This window comes from Hypanus sabinus, chromosome 16 (genome assembly GCF_030144855.1).
Source record: "Hypanus sabinus isolate sHypSab1 chromosome 16, sHypSab1.hap1, whole genome shotgun sequence".
Taxonomy (NCBI): Eukaryota; Metazoa; Chordata; class Chondrichthyes; order Myliobatiformes; family Dasyatidae; genus Hypanus; species Hypanus sabinus.
Window position 1 is genome coordinate 67,884,064 of NC_082721.1, and position 27,635 is coordinate 67,911,698.

General features: G+C 47.1%; 1 protein-coding gene across 1 annotated transcript in view; it reads left to right on the top strand.

Annotated features, from left to right (window-relative positions):
• LOC132406403 (cdc42-interacting protein 4-like) overlaps positions 1–27,635 on the top strand; it is a 172,658-nt gene that overhangs the window by 87,707 nt on the left and 57,316 nt on the right. Inside the window, exons 2-6 of the mRNA XM_059992040.1 lie at positions 4,844–4,959; positions 17,095–17,151; positions 20,055–20,202; positions 23,402–23,464; positions 26,987–27,091. Of these exons, the coding sequence (XP_059848023.1) occupies positions 4,844–4,959; positions 17,095–17,151; positions 20,055–20,202; positions 23,402–23,464; positions 26,987–27,091 (489 nt within the window). The remainder of the gene's footprint in view (positions 1–4,843; positions 4,960–17,094; positions 17,152–20,054; positions 20,203–23,401; positions 23,465–26,986; positions 27,092–27,635) is intronic.

Consider the following 27,635-nt stretch of genomic DNA (forward strand, 5'->3'; position numbering starts at 1 on the left):
GTGGAGGGAGGTTTCAGTGCAATCATCCAATTTCCTTCAAATCAATGAAACAGACTGCAAATTACTGTAGGTGGGGACCTGTACTACTGAGTGACATTCAGCCTGATAACACTGCAACAGGCCCATCCATCCCATTGGAAGCTGAATAAGCACTGAAATAGTGAATAGTTAGACCATTAATGTACTAAAATTATTGAAAATTGTTTTTACTGTAGCTAAATAAGATTATTTGTAGCTTTAAATAGATTTGAATAAATTTTGTGATTATTTGTCATTGCTTTAAATTTGCAGTTCCTATTTTCTTTCACTGCATTCTTTATAGTTTTTGTGTAATGGCTGGAAAGGGAGAGGGGAAGTGGACTGTGAGCTAAGGAGGTGGTAACATGTAAACGTTTGTAAGCCACTGTGGTAAACAGAACTGGGTTTATATGTGGAGTGGCACAGTGGCATTATGGTCAGTTTAATACTGTTACAGTGCCAGAGACATGGGTTTAATTCCATTGCTTTTGTAAGGAATTTATACATTTCATGTGGGTTTCTTCTGGGTGCACCAGTTTCGTCCCACATTCCAAAGACAAAGTTAGTAGGTTAATTGCTCACATGGGTGCAGTTGGGCGACAAAGCTCATTGGGTCAGAAGTTCTGTATCTCTGTTTAAGAAGGCATAGCATTACACCATGCACTGAGCTAGGTGAAACAAAAACAGTGCAGAGCAAAGAGTAAAGGCTATCGAATCATTGCAATGGAGATAAGCAATAAAGTGCAGGATCATAATGAGGTAGATTGTGAGGCCAGGAGTCCATCTTACTGCACTCTTCATCTTGTTCTACTTTGAAACGATGTTCATCAGAGGCCTCATGGAGAGGAGGGCATCTCCAATACTGCTGCACTCCCTCCACACTGCCAGAGGTATTTGTCCTCATTGGATGGTAATACTGCTTGAGCTTGCCTGGGTTTTAAAGACCCAGGGCACAGTTGGGCCACTTAGCCAATTGAATCTGCTCCACCATTCCATGTTCACTCCAAGTTCTCAATACATGTGAAAGTAAATTACACACACACACACACACACACACACACACACACACACACACACACACACACGTGTGTGGTTTGTTGGGATGACATGCAACAAAAAACAACATTCAGTAATTATAAAGAATAACGCATTATATGAAAAATAAAGTTGGCTTAATTTGTGGATTTGGAGTAAAATGTGCATAAACACTAGAATGGTTGATCAGATTAGCTTCCTGGGGTAGGAAACTTTTTAGATGGCGTGAAAGATTTTGTTTAAATTGCCCTACAGTGCTTTCTAGAAGTGAGCAAGTTGTCACAATGTTGTTGCAAAGAGGAACTATGCGATTGAGATGATGGGATCCCTTAGTGCATGAGCAGGTTTCAGAGAACGGTGGTACCTTGGCTTGTAGCCTCTGTCCATGTAGCAGAGGGTCAGGGAATCTCAGACACTGAGTTCCCTTTCTCCTTTTGTGTGGCTTTTGGAAACCTCTGCATATTAACAAGAAGGCTGTTTGGCAGTGTGCAGCCGCATCAAGCTCGTGGGTGACTTTGAATTCCCCAGCAATGTCACTAAGGGGAGGAAAGTCCGATTTAAACACGTCGTAGAGATTCTTCCCAGCACAAGTTAGATCTGCCTGGTAATGTGGGTACTTTTTTGTTTAGCTGATGTAGACGTTACTACCAAGGCTGAGGTTTGTTGTGCGTCCATAATTTTCTGCAAACGGAGTAGGCAATTAAGAGTTTGTCACATTGCTGTATGCCCATTTACATGTAGGCTAGCATGGGAAATGGCAGGAAAAGACACCGAGGAAAGAAGTGATCTTATACAGCAACTAGTAGTCAGATGGTCACTAGTTCTAATTTTCAAACTTATTTAATTGCTTGAGTTTAAATTCCCAAATTAGGGTTTGAATTTGTGTCTCTGGAGACATGTCCAGTAATTTAACCATTACACTGCCATACCTCAGGTAACTCTTGTGGATCGCGGTTGTGTACTGTAGATCCCAAGAGCAACTGACTGAAGCTGATAGAAAGCTAAAATAAAGCAGAAAATGGTCTGAATTTGGGGGGTGGGGAGGGAGGGAAGCAGAGAGTGGGGGGAGTGTAGAGAGAGATGTGGGAGCATAGAGAGAGAATGAGAAAGAGAGTGAGGGAAGCAGAGGGAAAGAGAGGAAAGCAAAGTAAAGGAGGGAGGGAGCAAAATGGAGAGTCGGGGATGGGTGTACAGAAACAGAGAAGTAAGTAAGAGTGAGGGAAGTAGAGGGAGGGATGTTGTGAAGCAGAGAAAGGAAGAGAGGGGGAGAGAGGCAGATAGACAAAATTAATGTTTTAGTTAACTATAAATCCCTCCCGTTATGAGCCAAGTGATGAGGCACCTCTTAAATCTCTATCATCATATTTGTTAATGTGGAAACCAAGCAGACAAATCACATTTTTTGAGTTAAAGGTCAAGTTAACTGCGGTTTCTGAAAACACAACAGCACTTGAATAAATTAATTTAAATTTCATAACAGTGATTTCATTGCAGAACAGCTGAATCTTATCCATAAACTCTAGTGGCAGAGTGAACTGGCAGCAAACCACCCTCAGAACAGTATTGGTCTTTGCTTTTGCTTGTTTTTTTTTGCAGTCCAGCTCTGTGGTGGCACAAGGTCAAAGAGAGACACTGGAGTTGTTCCCAAGCCTTCGCCTGACAGCTGATTGTTCGTGCCAGCATTTCTTTCTGTCTTCTTGCTCTGTCCAATGTCCGGTCACTTGTTTTGTGCCCATAATATTGCTAGCTGTTTTGCATGGTACAGTATGTCTCTGTGTGTATGTGTGTGTGTGTCTGGTGCACACCCAAATCACATCTCTCAATCTCCTTTCTTAGCTGGTATATGACTTCCTCTTCCTCTCCCTCCCCCATCATGCTACTCTCCCCTCATCCTTACTCCCTCTTGCCCTCATCCTCCTTCACCATCCTCTCACCCACACCCTTCCCCTTTCTCTTCCACATTCCCCACTCCCTCCGCACCCCCATACACTTCTCCCTCCCTCCCCTCCCCTGCCTCCTCCTTCCCTCCCTGTCTCTCTCTCTCTCTCTCTCTCCCTGTGTGTGTGTGTGTGTTGGTCTCTCTCACCCTCTCTCTCTGTCTCTCTCCCTCTCTCTCTCTGTCTCTGTTCCAAGTATTTTAAGTGTATTCACAATGGATTAACTTGGCTGTAAAAGTTTATTGGCACACACTGAGGGCCGAGACAAAAACAATGCACTTTATTGAAGCAGCTGAAGTAAGCTGTTCCCAGTTTGTAGACAACAGAGAAAAGCTTTCGGGAAGATTCCTTGGTGGATGTTGCTTACTTTAATCGTTTGCGAATGACCAGGGAACACTGCATCTGCAGGCCATCCTATTGTACAGTGTCGGGAATACTGCCCTGAACGATTCTAGGGTTACAGACCTTAACTCTTTGGTCCATATGGTCATGCTGGTGTAGGAGTTAGGTGCGATTCTGACCTCGAGTGATGTCTGAATACAGTTTACACATTCTCTCCCATATGGCATGTGGCCAGAATTAGGCCATTTGGCCCATTGTGTCTCCTCCACCATTCGATCATGGCTGATTTATTTTCCCTTTCAACAGCATGTTTTTCACTCCCACATCCCAAAGATGTGTTGGCAGGTTAATTGATATTTGAATGTGGTGTTCCCTGGTCATTTACAAACCTCTGAACATTCACCAAGGAACCTTCCCAGAAGCTTTCCTCTGTTGAGTAAATAACTGGCAAACAATCACAGAGTCGTTGATGAACATGTGAGAGGTGATACACTTCCAGTGCTACCACATAAGGAGAGGGTTAGTGGAACTGAAGGGAAGGTACTGTGGACACTGAAAGATTGGATAGCCTCGTCTGTGGCAATGAATTCCACAGATTCACAGCCTCTGGCCAGAGAAATTCTTCTTCATCTCTATTCTAAAGGGACATCTTTCTATTTGGAGGCTCTGCCCTCAGGTCCTTGGCTCCATCCTCTGCTTTCACGCTATCTAGGCCTTTCAATATTTGGTAGGTTTCAATACGATCCCTCCTCATTCTTCTTAGCTCCAGCGAGTACAAGCCCAGAGCCATCAAACACTCCTCATATGATAATCCTTTCTTTCTCGGGATCATTGTCATAGACCTCTTCTGGATCCTCTCTAACGCCAGCACATCCTTCCTTAGATACGAGGCTCAAACCTGCTCATACTCCAAATATAGTATCTCAAATACCTTATTAAGCCTCAGCATTTCATCCTTGCTTTTATATTCTAGTCTCCTTTAAATGAGAGCTAACATTGCATTTGCCTTCCTTACTGCTGACTCAAATGGCAAATTCTAACCTTTAGGGATCCTGCATGAGTATTCCTAAGTCCCTTGGCACTTCTGATTTCTGAATTAGCTTCTTGTTTTGAAAACAGTCTGTGCCGCTACTTGTTCTATTAAAGTGCATGACCCTATACTTCCCCACTTATGTGTTCCATATGCCACTTCTTTGCCCATTATCCTAATTTGTCCAAGCTCTTCTACAGTGTCCCTGTTTGGATGTAGGGGTGGGGTTGGGAAGATACTGATTCTCTCAAGGCTGAGGCTTTATAAGGCATTTGTGAGACTAATCTTGGAGTATTGTGAAAAGTATTGCCCGTGCAAGATTCAGATATTGAGGCTTGAGGTCATCTGTCCTTGGATATGTGCATTGGTCGTTTGATGCTACTTCTCACTGAGAAGTCATGATAGCTGGCTCTGCATGTTTTCCACTTTATTTTTCTGACCGGTCTCCACCATCCTGACCAGCTGCTTTTCTTTTGTCCAGGACCAGTATGAGATCATAGAACGACAGACCCAGTGGGGGATCGAACTAGTGGAGAAGTATGTGAAGTTTGTGAAGGATCGCAGTGAAATCGAACAGAGTTACGCCAAGCAGCTGAGGTGAGTTGGAAGTCCCCTGAGTGGTTTTTATCAGGGTCTGGTATGGCAGCTTGAATGTGCAGAACCTGCAAGGTGTAGCGGTCCCCCGTGCCCCCCACCGCAAGAAGTATTTATATGAGATGCTGCCTCACGAAGGCTAAAAATCAAAGTAAGTTTATTATCAAAGTGCGCATACGTCACCAAATACAACCTTGAGATCATTTTCTGGAAAATAAAGAATTTATGAAAAACCATACATGAGTAAATGAAGACAAAACTATTGATTTTTTTAAAGTATTGTGAATATGAGTTGTGGAGGCTTTGAAAGTGAGTCTGTAGGTTATGGAATCAGTCAATCATCAGAGATGTCCAGCATCTTCTCACGGCTACACTGGGCGGGACATAGAGAAGTTTCAAGTCCCACATCACCTGGCTCAAGGACAGCTATTTCCCTTCCACCACTGGTTTTAAACCAACCTACACAGCCCGAATCGCTACCTGGGTAAAGCAACACTTTGATCTCTTTGCACCATAATGGACCTGTGTTTTTGTTTTGTGTTCTTTCTTGTACAACTTTGTATGATTTATGTTTTTCTCTTGAGTGTTGTGCTCCTGACGATGTGTGAAGCTGCAGGTCAATTCTTAATTGCACCTGTGCTTACATATGCTTGTGCACGTGACTATAAACTCAACTCCGAAGTCCAACTTCAGAGACCAGAGAGGCACAGGTTTCTGGCCTAGCTCAAGATCTCCTACACTACTGGTTTCTCAACACCTCTGCCCTTATTACCTGATTGAAATGCAAATTGTTCTCTCTCATCTACAGTGTTTCCCAAAAGGCTGGTATATGTCTAGGGCAGGGGTCAGCAACCTTTACCACTGAAAGAGCCACTTGGACCCGTTTCCCACAGAAAAGAAAACACTGGGAGCCGCAAAACCCGTTTGACATTTAAAATGAAATAACACTGCATACAACGTTTTGTTTTGCCTTTATGCTATGTATAAACAAACTATAATGTGTTGCATTTATGAAATTGATGAACTCCTGCAGAGAAAACGAAATTACATTTCTGCATGCAACAAAAACATTTTGAACTCCGAAAAAAAGACGTTGGGTTGAAGGTTACTTTTAAGTAAAATACTCAACGTCTATTTGAGTCCTTCTTGTATTTATGAAAAACGCCAAACTTAAATTTGCCGCCAGCAGCAAACCAAAAATAACGTCAGCCAGCTGTCAACCTGAAAAATACAAGGACTATTTCACTGAACAATGAAAACATATGAATATACGTAAAATAATAAGCAATTAAAATATTTATCATACTTGGTCAGGTTGACTCACACCTGACAATGCAGTCGTATTCAGTAGGGATGGATCGATGCTTAGGGGAGTGACCGGGAAGGATAATGTGTTTTTTTCCTCTCTGAACTCACAGAAGCATTTCCCAAATGATGTTTGCATTGCCATGATTGCAGAATGTAAATACTCCGAATTTATCATGTCGTGACCTTGTTTGAACTTTCTCAAATTGGGGAAGTGAGACAATGTGCCTTTCTGTAAATCTCTGGCAAGCACTGTCAACTTGCGCTCGAATGCCAAAACATCCTCCAACATGTGCAGGGCTGTACGTCCTTACCCCATTGAAGAGCTGTGTTCAGCGTGTTCAGGTGCGCTGTCATGTCTACCATGAAGTGTAGCTTTTCCAGCTACTCTGGCTGTTCCAGCTCAGGAAAGGTGAGCCCTTTGCTGCCCAGGAAAGTTTTCACTTCTTCCAGACACGCGACAAAGCATTTCAGCACCTCCCCTCTGGACAGCCAGCGATAAAAACACATTGTAGCGGTGTGCTACACGCAGTCAGTAAACTGCAGTCAAAGATAGCTTTATTCGAACTAAACAGCCTTGCTTTTAAGCCTCCCTCAACCCGCCCCCCCCATGGGCGCAGATGCTGCAAAAGACACGTACTCACAAACCCCCGTAGGCTATCTCCCTTAGCCTGAACGCTGGCTAATTGTGAGCCGGTTCGGATGTGTCAGGAAATGGGTCGCCACAACGTCTTATTTAGATTGTACAAGATCACCATAATCTTCAAATTTAGAATTACATTTCAAAAACTAACAAACTAACATAAAATACATTTTAATTAAATACTGACCAATTATTTCCCAAAGCAACAGGGAGCCGCAGCACAGACATAAAAGAGCCACATGTGGCTCCGGAGCCGTGGGTTGCCGACCCCCGGTCTAGGGGAAACGGAGATCCAGCCACTCACCAACCCACCTCCCGTTCGCGCAGGTGCTGTGAGAATCGAGTTTTCTGCCTTGCGCCCGCCAACAATATCAAACCCACAACAAGTACAGTTATGAAATACACTTTAAAGAGTTTACTAAAATTAAAAGAGTATTAGGCAATACAATATATATATATATATATATATATGATGATATATATATATATGTGGAAAAAAACAAAAGGCGCCAACATCAAAGTTCAGTCTGTTTAGTGCACTCGTTGGAGCTCAACCATCGAACCAATGACCCATCCGACTGCCACGCCGTCGCACCTGGGACCACCCCGGTGGTCTTACGAGCACGTCCACCTTCCTCGGCATCTTCCTCCCGACTCCCCTCACACCGAAAACCCGCGAAAACCCCTCCCCCAAGTTCCCAGCATCACAAGACACAATAACATTCCCCATTGATTAACAAATGAATACAATTACCATATCAGCCATTCTAAAGCGAAACAACAGCGAGAGAAACACTTATCCGACAAAGAAGCATTCCTACTCGTAACAAACCAAAGAAGCCATTTTGAGTAACATACATAGGACATTGTACATTCTCTCCCCACCAGCAAATGTCATGCCCTCATGGCATTACTAGAGTTCCCCAAAGCTTCTTGCAACACACAAAACCCAACCCAGGTGCAGAAAGCAGTGACATAACTACTCAGAGCAGTAGAAATCACACTCGGTTCTCCCGGTACCACATATGTCAACTGCTCCGGGGGGTGTCTAATCCTCTGAGATCTCCACACCCCTTCTGCCCCACTGGGCTCCCTCGTCACCTGCGAACCCACTGTCTCGGACACCCCAGGTCTACCTGACAGACCCTCACCCCCTTCCTCATGGGGGTCCTCCCTCACCTGAGATCTCTCCGGCTCACGCTCGGGTTCCACCCTCTCTCCCACCAATGTTGGCTGCCTCTCCATCTGACCCTCAAGACTTTCCCTCCTCTCACCCAATTCAGTATGGGAAGGGCCAGGAGCCTCCTCTCCTGGTACTGGAGCACCAGCGAATGGGAACAGGACCCACTCATCTGAGTCGTCCTCTTCTGAATCGGTAGCCATTCCCAGGTGAGGGACCCGTCCCCGCTCTTCAGCAGCGGGCTCTTCCCTTTCTCCGCGCCCTCGCAGAGTCCTTGTACTAGGCGTAACCTCCCACTCGGGCTCCTTATCCACCTGCACCGCTTGACCCAGGGGCAGCAGGTGATTCCTATGGAGTACCTTGATAGGCCCTTTCCCATCCTCAGGTTTCACCCAGTAAACTGGCAGGTTCGGCATCTGGCTCTCTATTACATAGGAGCTGGCCGCCCATCGATCGGCCAGCTTGTGCTTACCAGGGAGTCCCAAATTCTGTAAAAGGACCCAGTCGCCCGGCAATAATTGGACAAACTTCACCTTTCGATCATACCGCATCTTATTTCTCTGGTTTTGTTTGGTAGCCGCTGCCTTGGCCAACTCGTACGCCCGCTGTAACTCCCTCTTCATGTCGGACACATACTTTAGATAGGCCTTCCCGGGTAATTCACCCACTTCACCCCCAAAACACACTTCAATGGGCAACCTTGCTTCCCGCCCGAACATCAGATAATAGGGCGAATACCCTGTAGCATCATTGCGAGTACAATTGTAACAGTGAACCATTTGTCCAATATGACGACTCCACCTGCTTTTCTGCCCGATCTCCAGCATCTCGAGCATATCCAACAGGGTCCTGTTGAACCTCTCTGGCTGAGGATCTCCCTGTGGGTGATAAGGGGTAATCCTGGATTTCTCAACCCCAAGCATAGTCAGTAATTCACGGATAAGGCGACTCTCAAAGTCCCACCCCTGATCACTATGGATTCGCCTGGGAAGGCCGTAATGAACAAAATACTTCTCCCATAACACCTTCGCCACTATCGTTGCCTTCTGATCCTTAGTGGGAAATGCCTGAGCATAGCGAGTGTAATGTTCGGTGATGACTAAGACAATCGCGGTGTTGCTGGTGTCAGGCTCAATCGACAGGAAATCCATACATACCAGGTCCAGAGGTCCCGCACTCTGCAAGTGCGACCGTGGAGCCGCCAACGCTGGCAGGGTCTTCCTCTGGATGCAACGGCTGCATCCCCTACGGTATTCTTCGACATCCCCCCTCATCCGGGGCCAGTAGAACCGGTCTTTGCGTAATCCATATGTCTTTTCCACCCCCAAGTGTCCAGAATCATCATGTAAGGCCTGGAGTACAGCCTGTCGATACTCCTCCGGCAGGACCAGTTGCCAACAGCGGGGTTGGTCCGGAGGTGTCGTTACCCGGTACAAGATTTTGTTCTTTAACTTTAACCGAGACCACTCCTTCAACAACAGAGGCACGCAAGGGTGTTTTGCCTTCTCAGCCAACGCCCCATCCCCCTTCTCGACCGCTCTCCACACTGTGCCAATGCCCGGGTCATTTTGCTGAGCAGCTGCCACTTCCCCCGGACTCAGTTCCGGCAACTGTTTAGTCCCCAGTGCGGTCAGGTCACAGTAAGCTAGGGGTATGGCGTCGTCAAAAATCCCCAAGTGGTCCACGGCTCTTTCCATCCTCCCTCTTCCCTCGGCCTTCACGGTGATAACAAACTGACACATTGCTTTCACTCCAGGGGCAGGGACACACTCCCACTCCTCGTCCCTCTCCTGTTCCCCCTGCTCCCGACGAGACAATGCATCCGCATCGACATTCTTGCTTCCGGGGCAGTACCTCAGGCTGAAATCATATACTGACTAGGCCGCCAGCCACCGATGTCCTGTGGCATCCAGCTTCGCCAAAGTCAAAATATAAGTGAGAGGGTTGTTATCCGTTCTCACCTCAAACTTGGCTCCGTACAGGTAATCGCCCAGCTTGTCCACCACAGCCCACTTAAGCGCCAGGAACTCCAACTTGTGAGTGGGATAGTTTCTCTCCAAAGGCGACAAGCTTTGGCTGACAAAGGCTACCGGCCTCAATGCTTTGCCATGCTCCTGGTACAGAACAGCCCCTAGACCCTCTCGGCTGGCATCCGTGTGCAGCACTTATGGCTTCTGGGGATCGGCAAAAGCCAACACCGGGGCCTGGGTCAGTGCCCTTTTCAAAGATCGGAACGCCTCTTCACATTGATCATCCCATCTTGAGCCAAAAGGTTCTGCCGGGTTCCAGTATCCTCCAGCATCCTGCCTCTGGTTCCCCGTCCTCTTCTTCCCCACCGGGGGATAGCCACACAACAGCTGAGTCAACGGGTGACACACTTTGGCGTATCCTTTCACGAATCGCCGGTAATACCCACAGAACCCCGAAAATGAGCGCAGAACGCCCACTTTCTGGGGTCTTGGCCAGGTGGTCACAGCCTCTTTCTTGGTTGGATCAGTAGCCACTCCCTCTCGCAAAATGATATGGCCAACGTAGCTAACCGACGACTTGCAGAACTGGCATTTGTCCAGGGAAAGCTTCAACCCTTCTTCATTAAGCCGGCCCAACACCTTCAACAGCCTCTCATCATGTTCCTCCAAAGTCAATCCAAACACTATCAAATCGTCCAGGTACACCAGCACCTCCAACAGATTCATATCCCCCACAGTTCTCTCCATGAGCCTCTGGAAGGTGGCTGGGGCTCCCGATATGCCTTGGGGCATTCGTTCGAACTGAAAGAACCCCAGCGGGCAGATAAAGGCGGTCTTTTCTTTATCAGCCGCACTCATCGGGATCTGGTAATACCCAATTCTTAAGTCCAGCACACTGAACCATTTCGCACCGCTCAGGCAGGCCAACGCATCCTCGACTCTTGGGACAGTATATTGATCAGGGACAGTTCGCCGATTCAACGTCCTGTAGTCAACACACATGCGCACTCTCCCATTCTTCTTCCGTGCCACCACTGTTGGGGACGCATAAGGATTTTGGGACTCAGCTATGATTCTGGCCTCCTTCAACTTGCACAAGTGCAGTCGCACGTCCTCAACATTTGCCGGAGCCAGCCGCTGGGATCTCTCTCGGAATGGGGTGTTCTCCGTCACCCGGATGGTGTGGCGGGTGCTTTTGGAGCAGCCAACATCAAACTCGCCCCGAGAAAAAACAGCTTCCATTTTCAGCATCTTCTCCACTAGCCAGTGTTTCCACTCCGGCGACACAGGGGGATCCCCGAAGTTAAAGACTTCAGCGGTCAGCTCCCTTCGATGCTCCAATCCCTCCCCGTTAGGGGTTCTCACTGGTGTGCTAGATATTACAGTCACTGGGAACAGATGTGCCAGCGGCATTCCCCTCTTAAAGGTGATTTCTCTTGCCGTGGTGTTCCTGACACTTATAGCTATACGCCTGGCATGTCCCACCCCTGGTCTCTGCACTTCGGGCCTCACCAGCGCCCCCGCCGGAAATCGTGTCTCCCCTTCAAGATCGTCTGGGGCGTCTACTAACAGGGCTTCTCCTGTCGGCACTCCTGGGAATCTGGGGGTCCCCATCACTAGTGCTACCTCCCCTGGTTGGATCACCTTGGGCCTCGCCTGCGTACTGTCCCTCGTTTACACTCCAGGTCCAGCCCTAGGGAGGCAACCCCTTCTTCGAACACTGCTCGAAACACTGGATGCACCGAGAGGGTCTCCAGAAAGTCTTCCCCCCCTTTCTCCTTACAAGCTCCCAGGAGCCGTCGCACCACAGGGGAGTTAGTCCCCACCAGGAGGGCAGCACCACCGGTTTCCATTGGGTCAGGGCACACCAACACCAACGTCTCAATAGCTTCGGACACTCCCACATCGCCCTCCGAGAACTCCAATCTCACCGATAGGTACCCATCTTACAGGTACACACCCCAAACCTGCAGGGCGTCAAATGGGGTTACAGGCAAATGCTTTAGATATTGGTTGTAGAAAGACCGGTACAATAAGGTCACCTGCGATCCCTTATCAAGAACGGCTTTTGCGTAAACTCCCTCTATCCGTAGACCCACACTGGCATGGGGTCCTACCAGCCCATCCGGAATAGAGGCATGGGCACCCGGTGGTCTTCCGGCTGATCTCTGGGAACGTGTTCCTCCAGAGGCTCCAGTCCGTTCCCTCACTGAGCCTCTCCTAAATTTCCCGACACCTCTCCCTTCTTAGTCGCAGGGGGGCTTGTCCTCCGCGGGACTCCTTGTCTCTCACAATCCCACCTAAAGTGTCCCTCCTCTCCACAGCTATAGCACACCCTCGACCGCCTACAGTCCCGCCTGAAATGCTCCTCTTTCCCACAGTTAAAGCACACGCTGCCTGCCGCCCCTCCTCCCCAGGACGGCTTCCGCTCCCAATCCACTGCACTGATCGCCCCTGAGAGTGGGTACCTCCCCTGTCCCTCCCCTCCAGAGGGGGTTCCCTACTCCCCGGGGGGTTGTCATTCCTCCACCCAGCCACCACTTCTTATATCGCTGAGGATCGCTCCCGTAGGCCCGCGTCCCTTTTCCGCCCTAACGCTCTCTCTTCCTCTCGCACCTCTCTAATCAGTTGCCCGAACAATGGAGGGGGGCCTTTCCTATAAGCCTGCCGGATAGTCCACGCCACCTTGTCCTCCTCCAGAGAGCCACTGAATAGCTGACTCATCCTCACGCTAGCCACGTCAGTCGCCTTCACTACCCCCCGGCGCCGCAGCCCCGAGAGCATCCCCTCCATCCTAAATATGTACTCGGAGAGCTTTTCCCCTCTCCGTTGTTCCAGGCGTTGGAACTCTGCTAAAAGCAGCCAGGGTTCCCCTGACAACCCAAAAGCTCCCTCCAAAACTTCTATACATTCCTCCACTGAGGCCCCAGGCTTCTCAGCTTTCAACTCCCGGACGGTTTTGGCTGCAAAACCCCTCAAACTTCCCACCAATCGCTGCCTCTTCTCCTCCTCCGAGCCTGGCCACTCCTCTAACATCAAGGATGTATGCTCGATCCAGGTCTTATAGTCCACCTCCCCGTCCGGAGTAGGCTTGGTTCCGGAGAACACCCCCAGCTTCAGCCGTGGCCTCTCGGCCACCCCCACCAGGGAGTTAAGTGCGGCTGCCAGCTCCGAGGCTTCCACCCTACCTGGGGGGCGGGGCCTAGTCACGACTCCCTCCTCCCACCTCCCTTTACTAGTGCCGGGCACCTCTCTGGGGTCCACCTCTAGCTCTAGCTCCTCCTCCGATGTCTCCTCAGCCTCATCCTCGGAGAGGGTGTGGAGCCCCCACAGCCCCTCCTCCCCGGTACACTGACAGTCGCCGGCAGTTCCACCGTCCTGACTTCAGCACTCGTACTAACCAACACCCAGCCTAGACTCCACCTCTACCACACCGTCCAGCTACGAATTCTACCTGCCTAATACCTTTTACCAAACTTAACCCCCGCACTACCGTGTCTCCCGAAACTCGAAAATCCACTCCGCTCACTACGCATGCATACTGCACCGGTACACCTTCAAATTCGCACCAACAAGCAATCTTATCTTTGTCCATCTTCCTCTGCTGCCTGCGCGATTCCACAGCCCCTGACAATCCAATCCGGGACGAGCACCCCACAAATGTAACACTTACCCAAAAGGCTGGTATATAAGGAAAAAAACAAAAGGCGCCAACTTATCAAAGTTCAGTCTGTTTAGTGCACTCGTTGGAGCTCAACCATCGAACCAACGACCCATCCGACCGCCCCGCCATCGCACCTGGGACCACCCCGGTGGTCCTACGAGAAGTCCAGCGCATGTCCACTTTCCTCAACGTCTTCCTCCCGACTCCCCTCACACCAAAAACCCGCAAAAACCCCTCCCCCAAGTTCCCAAGACACAAGACACAATAACATTCCCCATTGATTAACAAATGAATACAATTACAATATCAGCCATTCTAAAGCGAAACAACAGTGAGAGAAACACTTATCCGACAAAGAAGCATTCCTACTCGTAACAAACCAAAGAAGCCATTTTGAGTACCATACACAGGACATTGTACACCTGATTGAAATGCGAATTGTTCTCTCTCATCTACAGTGTTTCTTAAAGAAATAAGCAAGGGTGTTCAAAATGAATGTCTTACACAACCGGAACTCCTCTTGTCATCCCCAAATAACTTGAGTTTTGTGATTGTTAGGTGGTCTTTGTGAGTTGTCAGCTTGCTTATCCCTCTAGAGAAGGAGTTCCCAACTTTTTTTATGCCGTGGGCAAACACCAGTAAGCAAGGGCGTCTGAGTACCCCCAGGCTGGCACACTCTGCTCGAGAGTGGTGGCTGAAAGCATTCACTGGCAAGATGAGTGGACAAGGATATCTATTTGTAAATTGTTTCTGGCGTCAGTGACTGTTGTGAGTGGTGAGGTTACACTGCCGGCATAGAAACTAATGACACATTGCATCATGGGTACTCTGAGCAGGTAGTTCAGGCCATATGGTAATTCAGACCTGCTCCCCTCACCCCCCATTGTTCATGCAGATAATGCTGGTCTGCCTCCTCCTCAGTTTTCCTGTGCTGTCTGAACATCTGTGCCCCACGCCGTGCCAACGGCCGTGTCCCGCATCAGTGCCCTGTGCTGTCCCCACTTTGCTGGATCCCCTGAGTTTCCAGAAAGCTTTTAGACCTTGCTTAGGATTACTCAGCCGGTATCTAAAGCATGAAGGAGGAAGTGGATTCGAGATGTTCTGAGTTAGTTTGTACACTTAGGCGGGCTCAAGCAGTTCCAGGAACTTTTCAAGGGTAGAAAGTTAAAGGCTTGACTTAAAACTGAGGAGGTTGGATGTTGTTCAGAGATGTGAGTGAAAAGTAAATGGTCTGCTTTTCCCAGGAAAGCCGTGGGCTTGACAATATCGGAATGCTGTATGATCTTGGATCAGAAATTTATCTGGGCTGGATGGGAGCAATTTGAGCTCAGGATGGGGGGGCGGGGGAGGTGTAGGACTCTGGACCCAAGAATGTGACTGGTTTTGATCCCCAACCCAATGTGTCGTTAGTAGCTATCACTGGGCTCCTCCCCTGTAGCCTGGATCCACTCCGCATGCCATCCAGTTGAAGGTCCCTGTAAGTCCACGTGGTGATCCAGGGGTTGCCTGAGTGTGAGATGTGGAGCAATCCCTTCAATCAACAGGTACTAAATCTTTGGAATTCTCAGTCCCAGAGGGATATTGAGGCTCAGTCATTGAAGGTAGTCCACAGCAAGATTGATATATTTCTCCTTACCAGAGGAATCGGGTCTGAAGGTGGTGTAAGAAAATGAACAGGTCTCATTGAGTGGTACAGCATGCTCGAGGGGCCAAATAGTCTGATCCAGTTCCCATTTCTTACTGCGAACTTGAACAGGGGTGGGGAATAGTGTGGGGTGCAGTAACACAAAATGCTTTAGGAATTGCTGAAGGGTCTCAGCCTGAAACATCCACTCTTTATTCCTCATTCCATCACCACCAGCCTCCCCATCCTGAGCTCCAGTTGCTCCCCTCCATCCCAGACTGATTGCCAGATTTCCATCATCATTTTGGGTTGAAACCCTACACTCAGGCATGCTGACTTTGGAAGAGTTCTCCTCTCCTCTTCTGCAGGTTTGTGAGCTGCTCACCAGCTCTTTGACAGTATTCTTATAGACTGGCTATCGAATTCTTTCCCCTCTCTCTCCTACCAACAATGCTGCTTGATGCACTGAGTTTCTCCAGCAGATTGCTTGTGGTTCCAGATTCCAGCATCTGTAGTCTCTTGTGTCCCCAAGAAACTTTTCCTTAGAGCACACATACCTTCTGTTCCCATTACAGCCCCCAGGGCTGGTCCAACCATCCATCTGTTCAGTTCAGTGGGCATTTAAGGGGGTCATAGTTGCTGAGCTTGCCAGAAGCATCTGCATCCTGTTTGTCAGAAGTACATAGGGAACCAAGCTGAAATTGAAGGAACTGATTTCCCTGTCTGTATCACGGTTCCCTTTTCAAGACAGTAAAGAAGACCCACATTGATAGAAATCGAAAATTCACAACTTTTGCTAGACTTCCTTCATCCCAGACAGGCCTGGTTACCTTGAGCAGTAGTTTAGAAATTATTGTGCACCTGGATATGTGCCAATGCCCAGATAAACCGTAAATGTCATAGATTTAGCTTAAAGCCCAGAAAGTTTGGTGGAATGAAAGCAGAGAGAATGCATGCCCACCAATGGAACAATGAGAGCTGGCAGTAGACCACTTAGCCTCTCAAAGTGCACTGGCTCGATTGCATCACAGCTGATCTAATTTTGGACTAAACCCCACTCTTGTGCTTGTTCCTGTACACTAACCCCACTCCCCATCCCCCACCCCTGTAGTGTAATATTCTGCCCTGGTCCCGAATGCACCAAATACTTAGCCTCGGCCTTTCTCCATGTGGCAAATTCCAAACACTTGACTGCCTCCGTTCTGCTCTCTTTCCATCTCTCTCTCTCTTTCTCAAGGATGCATGTGGTGTCTTTCTTTTTCTCTCCTTCCCAGTCATACAGACACCCTGAGTGCAGGAGAATTAGGGGAGATCTTGCAAAGGTATTTAAAATCGTGAGTGGCTCAGAGAGGGTGACTGCACATAGGCTTTTGCCCCTTGGGTTGCGTGAGACTTCAACTAGAGGTCATATGTTTAGGGTGAAAGGTGAAGTATTTAAGGGGGAGCTTCTTAGAGGGTAGTGCGAGTATGGAACGAGCTGGCAGCAGAAGTGGTAGGTGCAGATTCAATTGTGACAACGGGTAGGACTAGGTAGGAGGCCAAGTTGGACTACACGGACCAAAGTTCCTGTTCCTATGCTCAATGACTATGGAAATGTAACTTTTTGAATTGCTAGGAAGCCATTGTGGGCCATTGGGAGTCAGGGCACAGATTGATTTTAAAATCTGGCTCAGATTTGAGTTTCTTCCCATCATGGAGGCTTGCTCACCTTCTGGGAGTGGGACTGCTGACTATTTTGCTTTCTTTTCTCAGGACCTTGGTGAAGAAATACAGCCCCAAGCGAGCTATGAAAGAAGAACCCGAGCTGAAGTAAGTTAGAGTCCATTTGTGAAATCTCCATAGCTGGACTCATTGGATGGCGAGTACCCCACCCACCCCCACCCCCCCAACACCATGAGAGGTGGGGCATTTAATGTCTCATGCTCCTGCCCTTTCCTGGTCATATTTCTCAGTGCGCTGGGGTTTGGAGTATTCAGAAGGGAGTTGTGAGTTCCACAGTGGAATCACCACTCCATCCAGGTTAAAGATAAAAATTAGTTTTAATTTGTCACATGTACTGTACATCAACACATACAGGCATTCTTAGGAAATCAGTGACCGTTGTGCTGAGCAGCCCACGATTGTTGCCACATTTCTGGTGCCGACATAGCATGCCCATAACTCACTAACCCTAACAATATACTTTTGGAATGCAGGGAAGGTTAAGGTTCGTACCACTGGGTCACAGGAAGGATGTGCAAATTTCTTAATGGGAGTCAAATTCCGAGTTTACAGCTGGCTGCACTGACCACCTTGTCACTCCTGTGCTGACTGCTGTGTCACCCTTGCACTGACCGTCCTTTCGTTTCCTTAAGTTTTCCTTCCAGTTACATCCAAGGTTCCCCTTAGGCGGTTTGAGTGAGTGTGGGCACGTGAGCAGTGCACACATGCATGCTCTCTGTAAGTGCGTGTATGTGTAAGTATTTACATTAGTAACTTGAGAAACTCAGAGGATCAGGCAGCATCTGTGGAGGGAAATGGACAGTTTTCGGTTGAGACCCTTCATCAGGACTGGAACGTGTGAGAAGATAGCAGGTATAATGGGGTTGGCAGGTGATGAGTAGACCCACGTGTTTTTGGGGGAGGAAGGCACGATAGCCAGTTGAGGGAAGTGGCAGTGATTTAAGAACTGGGCAGTGTTAGGTGGATAGGTGATGAGCATCTTTCTTGGGAACTTGTCTCCATCGCCAGCTTGTTCCTCATGGTTTCCAGCTCCGTGTCCAGGCCTCCCAGTTCGGACCCACCAAAGATCCCAGGTACCTGCGTTCATCGCAGTCTCATTCTAGGTGGGAATGGCAAAAGGCTGAAGATGATAAAATCTGATAGAGGAAGGCAGAGCACAGAGTAAGGGAGGGAGGTGGGGAGGGGAACCTGTGTGCGGAGAGGGTGGGGTGGAGCAGGAAAGGAAGAGGGCGATGGGGTTGGGCGGATCAGGGGGAGACAGAAAATGAAAGAGAGGTCTGTCCCTTATCCCCTACAGATGCTGTCTGACCTGCTGATCACCTCCAGCACTTTGCCTGTTGCTCCACACTCCAGCCTTTTGTTGCTTGTGTTTGCAATCTTGGTTTTTTAATGTGCGTGTGCATTATTTTGTGTATGTATCTGTAAACATATGCACAATTTGTGAATGTGTGTAAACAAGTGTGCGCATGTTTTATCTGTGTTGAGCACATGAACGTTAAATGCATAAGCAGAAGAGATTCTGCAGATGTTGAAAATCCAGGGCAACACGCCCCACTGCTGGACGAAGTCAGCAGATCAGGCAGCATCTGCGGAAAGAAATAATGAGTCGACATTTCGAGTTGAGAGCCTTCAGCAGGACTGTGTTAAATGCGCGTACATTTATGCTTATGTGTATGCTGATTCTTGTATGTATGCACATAAGCAAGAGTGCGTATGCCAGTGTACATGTGCATGGATGTTTGTGTGTGTGTCTGCAAATGTTAGGTCCATAGATGTCTGCAGAGGTGCGTACACAAGCGAGGGTGTTAGGTTAGCTCATACACAAACTGGTTCTTCAGGAAGTACCTGATAATCACAATATCTCCATGATGTCATTTCTGGGCCCGGAGCCAGGTCTTTCACTCCGTAGTTGTGCTTTGCCACCTAGCCCTCAGAGCAGTGATCGGCAGTGGCAGTCAGAACAAACCCTGGTTGATCACTTGTCAATAGGAGCCACTTATCTCCCCTGACCTTTGCGACTATAAAGTGGTTGAGTAAATCTAGTGATTTGAAGTGTACGTGTTCCCACCATGTGCTTTCCCCAGGTACTTCTGTGGACTTAATTAGGTGGATTATTTTTTTCCTCAAAGTCCACTGATTATCCATTATTTGCCCCCCTCTTTCTCCCTTGATTGAGTGATTGTTGCCCTTTACAATAATTCTACGGCATCCATAAGACGTAGGAGCAGAGCCCAGTCTATCGAGTCTGGCTCATTTATTTGTCCTCTGTGTCATTCTTCTGCCTTCTCCTCATAACCTTTAACACCCTTACTGATCAAGAACCTATCAACTTCTGCTTTAAATATAACCAATCACTTGGCCTCCACATCTGTCTGTGGCAATGAATTCTACAGATTCACCAACCTCAGGCTGAAGAAATCCCTCTTTGTCTTTGCTGTAAAGGAGTGTACTTGTATTCTGAGGCTGTGTCCTCTGGTCCTAGACTCCCACACTATAGGGAACATCCTCTCCACCTACACTCTTTCTGGGCATTTCAATATTCAGTATGTTTCCTGAGATCTAGTTGTATCTACCTTAAAAATGGAGGAAGGCTTTCTGGTTTCTCGGATAATTTTATCTGCTTCAATCATGTGTCCTCTTACCTGCTCTGCTCCAGGGGAAAACAGATGCAGCCCCTATCGTCTTTCTTCATAACTTAAACCCAGGGTGTAGAATTGAAAACACAAGAGATTCTGCAGGTCGTGGAAATTCAGAGCAACACACACGAAATGCTGGAGGAACTCAGCGGGTCAGGCAGCATGTGTGGAGAGGAATAAAGAGCCGGTGTTTTGTGCCGACACCCTTCATCAGGACTGGAAAGGAAGGGGGTAGAATTGAAATTTCTGTGTAGGATTCTCAGAATAAGTAAATTCTGCATGGATGACTGAAGTTTCTCCTCCTGCTCAGGTTGTCTAATCCGACTGGTTATAATGCCTTTTATATTCTTGCAGGTTTTCCCAGTATGAGACCTTCATTAACATTCTCAATGAGCTGAACGACTACGCGGGGCAGCGGGAGGTTATTGCAGAGAATTTGACGCAGTACATCTTTGCTGAACTCATGAAGTACTTACACGAAAATAAGCAGGAACGCAAGACGGTACGGTGCAGTGTCATCGTTCATCCACTCCCTTCTACCCTCCTTCCAAATATCCGTGCCATCCATCTTCCCAACTGGTTACTCCTCCCTAATGCACCATGGACCTTTGGCAAATAATAGTGATTCTGGTTTCGTATTTAGAATTTTACAGGGCCAACTCCCCCAAGGTCAGCATGTGTATGTGTATATGGAACACTACCGCACAATACAGGCCCTTTGGCCAAGGTGTTTATTTGTTTATTTATTTATTTAGCATTCCAAAAGCTCTTTGAGTCACGGCGCCTAGCAACCCTCCGATTTTACCCCCAGCCTAATTGTGGGACAATTTACAATGACCAATTAACCTACCAAATGGTGAGTCTTTGGACTAAGGGAGGAAACCAGAGCACCAGAGGAAAGTCAAGCAGTTACAGGGTGAACTTACAAATTTCTTACAGGCAACAGTCGAAGTGGTGTACTTTTAACATATTCAAAATCAACTTTACCCTTCCCTCCTACATTTTTCTATCATCCATACATCTAATCTAAGAGTCCCTTAAATGTCCTTAATGTATCTGCTTCTACTGCCAATCCTGGTAGTGCATTCCATGTACCCGCCATTCTTTGTACAGGTAGTCCCAGAGTTACGAAAGTCCGAATTATGGATAACTCGTACTTATGAACCGAGGAAGGAGAACGTCATCCGCCATTTTAAGTCGGATCGTGATGCCTTCCGCCATTTTAAGTCATTGCTGTTGACACTGTGTTGAATGTTTAACTTTGTATTTGGCTTAAAATTGTCTTAGTAAGATTCACCCTGACCCCGCTCCCCCCCTTTCCGATCGGCTGCTGGTGCAGTGAGATCAGTGCTGAGCTTGAGAACGGAGGTTCCCAAGTTCGATCCAGTAACAGACTGCTCCCATGCCGGGTTGATATCGGGCTCACAACTCGACCTCGTAAAAAAATACTGCCACCTCCAGAATATTGTGGAGGATCAAATACCCAAACCCAGCACAGCTTCCACTTGTCCCATTTAACCTGCCTCAGTGCAGTGGAGTTTAGGACCCGGGGAATTCAGTGCGGAGGTCCTTAGGACCCAGCGGAGTCTGGGACCCGCTGCCTGCTGTGTTCCTGTTCCATTGATCGGAAGCGATTGTGATTGAAAATAAAGTGGAAATAATAAAGCATTTGGAAAGAGGTGAAATGCCATCGGTCATTGGAAAAGCGTTAGGCTACAGTTGGTCAACGATTGGAACAATTTTAAAGGATAAAGTGAGAATAATGGAGCATGTGAAAGGCCCTGCCCCAATGAAAGCTACAATTATTACTAAGCAACGCAGTGGTTTAATTATTGGAATACATACATTTCTTAAGTGTTTTATATGCATAGAAAGGTAAATTATATACTATATACTAAGAAAACGTTTGACTAACTGTTGCTAAATAATACCAGATGTACTTGTTCCGACTTACATACAAATCCGACTTAAAGACGGACTCAGGAACGGAACTCGTACATAACCCGGGAACTGCCTGTATAAAAAAACTTGTCCTTGACATTCCCCCTCTCCCCACCAATACTTTTTCTCCAATCACCTTAAAATAATGTGTCCTCATATTAGCCACATATGAAAGACAATGAGCCACATTAGAGATGGTAGATGAAAATAAGTAACTGGAAGCCTGAAATAAAAATAGAAAATGCTGGAAACATCCCGCAGGTCAGGCAACGTCTGTGGAGAGAGAAACAGTTAACAATTTATGAGGAAGATCAATTCTCAGGATGGTTCTGACAAAGTGTCGCTGACCTGAAACAGCAGCACTGCTTCCCTTAATGTTACGCGGTGCCTGAATAGTGTTTCAGCATTTTTCTGTTCTTAATTTCTTGAGATGAAAGGGAATGTGACCAGTAGCTTGATCAAAAAGGCAGGTTTGGAGGGGTATTGTGAAGGGGGAGGTGTGTAATGGAGGTTCAGGGAGTGAATTCCCCTGTTGGCCTTTGAGCAAACTCTGTTGTAAACTGTGTAGTGACGGTGAACCATGGATCTGGGGATATATATCGGCTTAAGGATCAGGGACAGTCCATCCTTGTGTGTTTAGTACAGGTTGAGTACCCCTTATCCGAAATGTCCTGGGGCTGGAGGTGTTTCATATTTTAGATTTTGAAATGTAGAATGAGATAGATTGGGATCACCATCATTTCCAACTTTTGAATTTATTTATGTGCTCCTGGTGAGCAGTCGTGATCTTACACAGACATATTGATGTAGCCGTTCAGTGTTAGATTTTCATCAGCGATGATCCTGGCAAACTCACAAATGAATTTCTCATGCTTTGTCAATACAAATCTTTAAAAATTTGATACCATGCCTTTTCTTAACTGTCCTGCTGAATACTCAACTTGTAGTAATTTCAAGGATCAAAAATGAACTTTATCTGCCATATATACTTAAATGTATTAGGAATTTGCTGTGGTGTATTTATTGGTCAGGGCGACACATGCGACAAAAAGCAACGTTTAACAATTACGGAGAATTATATAGAGAATAAAGTTACAGATTAATGAATGGATATAGGAAAAATGTGCATAAATACATTAAATCCCAGCATGTATTTATGATTAAACAGCATTATAAGAAGTGGTTTAAAGTATTTACAGTGCAGTGATGGGGTGGGGGGGGAGAGGGGGTGTAATAGGTGTAGGGAGGCTAACTAGAATGGTTGATCAGATTGACTGTCTGCAGGAAGAAACTTATAAGATGGCATGAAGTTTTCCTTTCCAGAAGGGAGCTTTTGGAAAAGGCAGTTTGCAGGGTGGGGAGTGACTTTTTTTTCCCTGTCCTCTTTTTTTTGTTCTGGACATGTACAAGACCTGCAGTAATGGCAGACTGCAGCCAGAGACCTTTTCTGTTGACCCGACAGTAATATATGACCTTGAATGTGGAAGAAAGCGATTTTGCAGAGACTGGACTCAATGGACAGAACTTGTTGTCAGCTCTCTCACAGCTGGGGGACAAAGGCATAGCCATATTGATCCATCCAGTTGCTTTAACCTTTTACAATGGAATGGAATTGAAATAATGTTAATAGAGCAGCCTGAAGTTTATTCATTAAATGTGTGCCCCCTGGCCTGGCCTTATCAAGTTTTCCTCTTGTTTTAATCTAGACGTGTTGTGAATTCTTGGCCATACCTTTATGCTTCTTGTTTTCTCTCTTCTAGCACCTTCTAGAAGGAAGAAAAGCCCAGCAGAACCTGGAAGTCAGCTTCAAACAGTTGGATAATGTAAGTTTACCAGAGTAACTGCAAGAAACTCACTTCCTTTTTTTCAAAAGAACTGCTGGTACAGAAAACCTGAAATAAAAACAGAAAATGCCCGAAACACACAGTAGGTCGAGACTTTAAGATTAGCTCTACTACATTCTTACATCAGCTTTATTTGTCACCTGTACATTGAAGCAATCAAGAGTAAAACTGGTCACGTTTACTGTGGAATACGCTTGATAAATCCCTTGTTCATACTGTAAGGAGAAGTCTCCAAGATATTGTATCCTCAGCAGACGTGCGGTGACTGTACAGTCTTGTCTTAGTTCAAGGAGTGTGGTCAGAACCTAACTGTGAGGCTGAGTCTTTGAAATGCGGCTTCATCCAGGTTATCTAATCACTACAAAGAATTAGCTGTAGATCTGTGCCTGGCCTTACCCAGAATGCTGAGGGCTCAAACCCAACTCCAGAATTAACATTGCCGACTTGGTTAAAGCTGCACTTGGGTCTGGCCAGAACTTGTTCAAGGAGATGCCCATGCTGCCGGCTGAGGTGCGTGAGTGTGTACGGCGGTTGGTGGGGGCAGAGAGACGTGTAGATGAGGGAAATTGGAAATACAACAAGAAATGCTGGAAGTATCCAGTGGGTATATTTAAAGTGTTGGTTAATAGGTTCTTGATCAATGAGGGTGTCAAAGGTTACAGGGAGATGACAGGAGAGTGGGATTGAAAGGGAAGATAACTGGGGCATAAACAAACTGCGGACCAGCCCTGGCAGACCGAACAGCTTGATTCTGCTCCTGTGTCTTGTAGTCTGATGGTTCAGGCGACACGTGGAGCAGAGCTGATTTCCCTGGAGGTGGAGCTGGAGGAGACTGCCCTCGCCCTCTCCCTCCACCCGACCGCTGTTTGTAAATGGTGTAGGGTGGTGTTTTACACCTCACTTTAATGCCAGTCATCACCAGGATGCTGTGGGGAAGGACAACGCTCTAGAGTCCTGCTGCCTCTACTAGACATTGAACGACTGGGCCCAGTGTGTAAGAGTCACTAAAACATTTCACTGATGCATTGCTTAAGGATAAAATATTACTGGTGTAAAGATAATGTAGGGGGTTGCCTTGCATTGCTTCGTGCAGTGAATGGAAAGAGAACGACTTTGCCTGCTGGTATTTATTGTATATATAATGAATTAATGTATTTTTGGAGTGGATAAAAGAGCAACTGTTTTAGACTGGCACTACCTGTGTTGTGCTGCTGAAGTGATACACAGTTTGTAAACTATAGAAGCTTTCACATCAAAAGATAGAATGGGGTTGCATCTGATCTTGGATGGATATAAGTAGCTCAAGATAACACCCAAGGTAAGAGCAAGGGAGGTGTGCAGGATGTGCAAAGGAGGGGGTTCTCCCTGTTGCTCAGTTACCGGCACAGAAGCAGATGATGTTGGGTGCCACGGTTCCTGTGTTACCACAGTAACTGCGCTTTGCTTCATTTTCTCTTTTGTGCTTTGGGCTGTCCTGAGGCTGAGAAAAGTTCGATAGGAATATGGGCCTTTTCCTTGGGCTGGTGAAATAGTGTGGTGGTGCACTACGCAGAGCTTGGTGGCTCAGTGCACTGTTCAGATCAGGAAGGAGAAAACTGCATTCACACAGCACCTCCTGCTACCTTGGCACATCCTGTTGCAGGCAGTGAAGTTGTAATCACTCTTTTATCATTTGATATATAAGTGTTGGCCGGGCACTGAAGATAATGGAAATACCCAGCGGGTATATTTAAAGTAGAGGTTGCTTGGTTCTTGATTAGCAAAGGTGCCAATGGTTACAGGGAGAAGGCAGGAGAGTGGGATTGAGAGGGAAGATATTATCAGGCACGACCGAATGGCGTAGCAGACTCAGTGGACTGAACTCTGTTCCTGTGTCTTATGGCCTTATAGGTCAGGCAGCATTTCAAATTTCAAAGTAAGTTTATTCTCAAAGTACATTTATGTCATCGTGTACAGCCCTGAGGTTCATTTCCGTGCAGGCATTCACAGAACAAAAAAATATAATAGAATTTAATGAAAAACTGGACGCAAAGAATGAGAAACAGCCAATGCGAATAAGAAGACAAACTGTGCAAATACACAGAAATACGTAATAATAAATAAATTATTGAGAGCATGAGCTTAGAATCCTTGAAAGTGAGTCCATAGGCTGTGGAATCAGTTCAGTGAAATTATCCAAGCTGGTTCTGGAGCCTAGTGGATGAAAGGTAATAACTGCTTCTGAACCTGGTGGCGTGGGACCTAAGGCTCCTGTACCTCCTTCCTGATGGCAGCAGCGAGAAGAGCAGATGGCCTGGATGGTGGGGGTCCTTGATGATGGATGCTGCTTTCTTGTGGCAGTGCTTCTTGTAGATGTGCTCAATGGTTGTGAGAGCTTTTCCTGTGATTGGACACAGGGCTGTACTCATGATTTCTTGCAGACTTCTCCATTCTTGGGTATTGGTGTTCCCAGATCGGGCAGCGATACAGCCAGCATCACTTCCTAATCTGTAGCAAAGTAAACAAGATTGACGTCCCTCATTTTTTTCTCCAGTCCTGACGAAAGGTCTCAGCCCGAAACGTCGACAGTGCTTCTCCCTGTAGATGCTGCCTCTGCCTGGCCTGCTGCGTTCCACCAGCATTGTGTGTGTTGCACGGATCTTTTACACACAGCCTAGTGAAGTGCTGAGGCCTCTGGTTCACATCAATCAAAGCACCTTCAACAGTGCAAGGCTTGTGCACAACTGCACTGGGAGACTTACACTAGCTGATGTGTTCCGTTTTGTGCAGTGGGAAGTGGAATGGTCTGTATAGTGTGGGAAGCAATCTGTGTTCTAGTCCTTGTGCGCATTTACCTGCCTGCAGCCATGGTATAGTCCCTTGGCTGTTTTGGTTCCCTTCCTTTACATTCAGAAATGGCCGACCTGTTGAGTTCATCGCACAGCATGGAAATGGACCCTTTGAGCCTAATGAGTCCATGCTGACCATCAGCTGCCCTAGTATGTACACAATAATTCCCAACATTCCCCCAGATCCTTTCTAAGATGGTATTTTAATGTGGGGACTCTTTGCATGCAGCTCTGAAGGAAAAGAATTCCCTTCAGTTTTATTTCCATCAAATATTCCTGTTTAGGACTACTGTCACTCCATCAAGCACTAGGGTCGATTTACAGAGGGCAATTAACCTGTCATCACACACTTGCACCTGGAGTAAACCCACGTAGTCACAGGGATAGCGTGCAAACTCCACGCAGATGGCGCTCAGGGTTAGAATTGAGTCTGGCCAGAGCCAGTGGCTCGCCCGGCTCGGCTACTGCCCTGGCTTTTGGTGCTCTGCACTGTCTTTCCATCCCCACGGCTGGGTGAAGACTGGACTGAGCTGAGGTAGTGTGAGCTCCATTGGAGGCAGTTGATGTGTGGTCAGCTCGAACCACAACCTGCTTGACTGTGTGTCTTACAAGCAGAGCTGTCCAAAGAGATAATTGTAAACTGTGGTCTGATGTTCTGTTATTTTCCCCACAGGCCAAGAGGAGGTTTGAGCGAGATTGCAAGGAGGCAGAGAAGGCACAGCAGAATGCAGAGAAAGTCGACAATGACATCAACACAACTAAAGCTGACGTGGAAAAGGTAAAGTCAGACTGAGCCATTAGGTTGCTTCAGGCTGACTGATGGACATTAAAGCCTTTTAGGTTACTCTCACTGCCCATGATCTCTCTCCCTGTGAGTTTCTCTGAAATGAGCCCTTCGGTACAATTGTCAATCCTCCATTTATACCGCTACGTATGCGCAGGGCAAGAGCGATAACGAAGCTGCAGGGTTTATGTATTTTTACTGAGTCATGCTAGACAACGGCACACACTGGACGAGTTACATTGTGGGAGTGACAGGCCGAGCCCACCGAAATGAAAACACGCACACTCGAAAGCCTGTGCAAAGAGGAGAGCCCTGCGTGCATGGAAGGCCAAATTGATCACCGTGCAATCAATCGGCCATGTTCTCGCCACAATCCAATACGGTTCGTATTCTAATCCCATTTTATTATTTGCTCTTCATTCTTTTCTGTTCCACCCAGACTCTACCAGTCAACTACACACTAGGGGCAATTCACAAAGACCTTGACTTTGGGGTGTCCACAGAGACGGCACCCCTGGTCAGCATCGCAGCTGGGTTG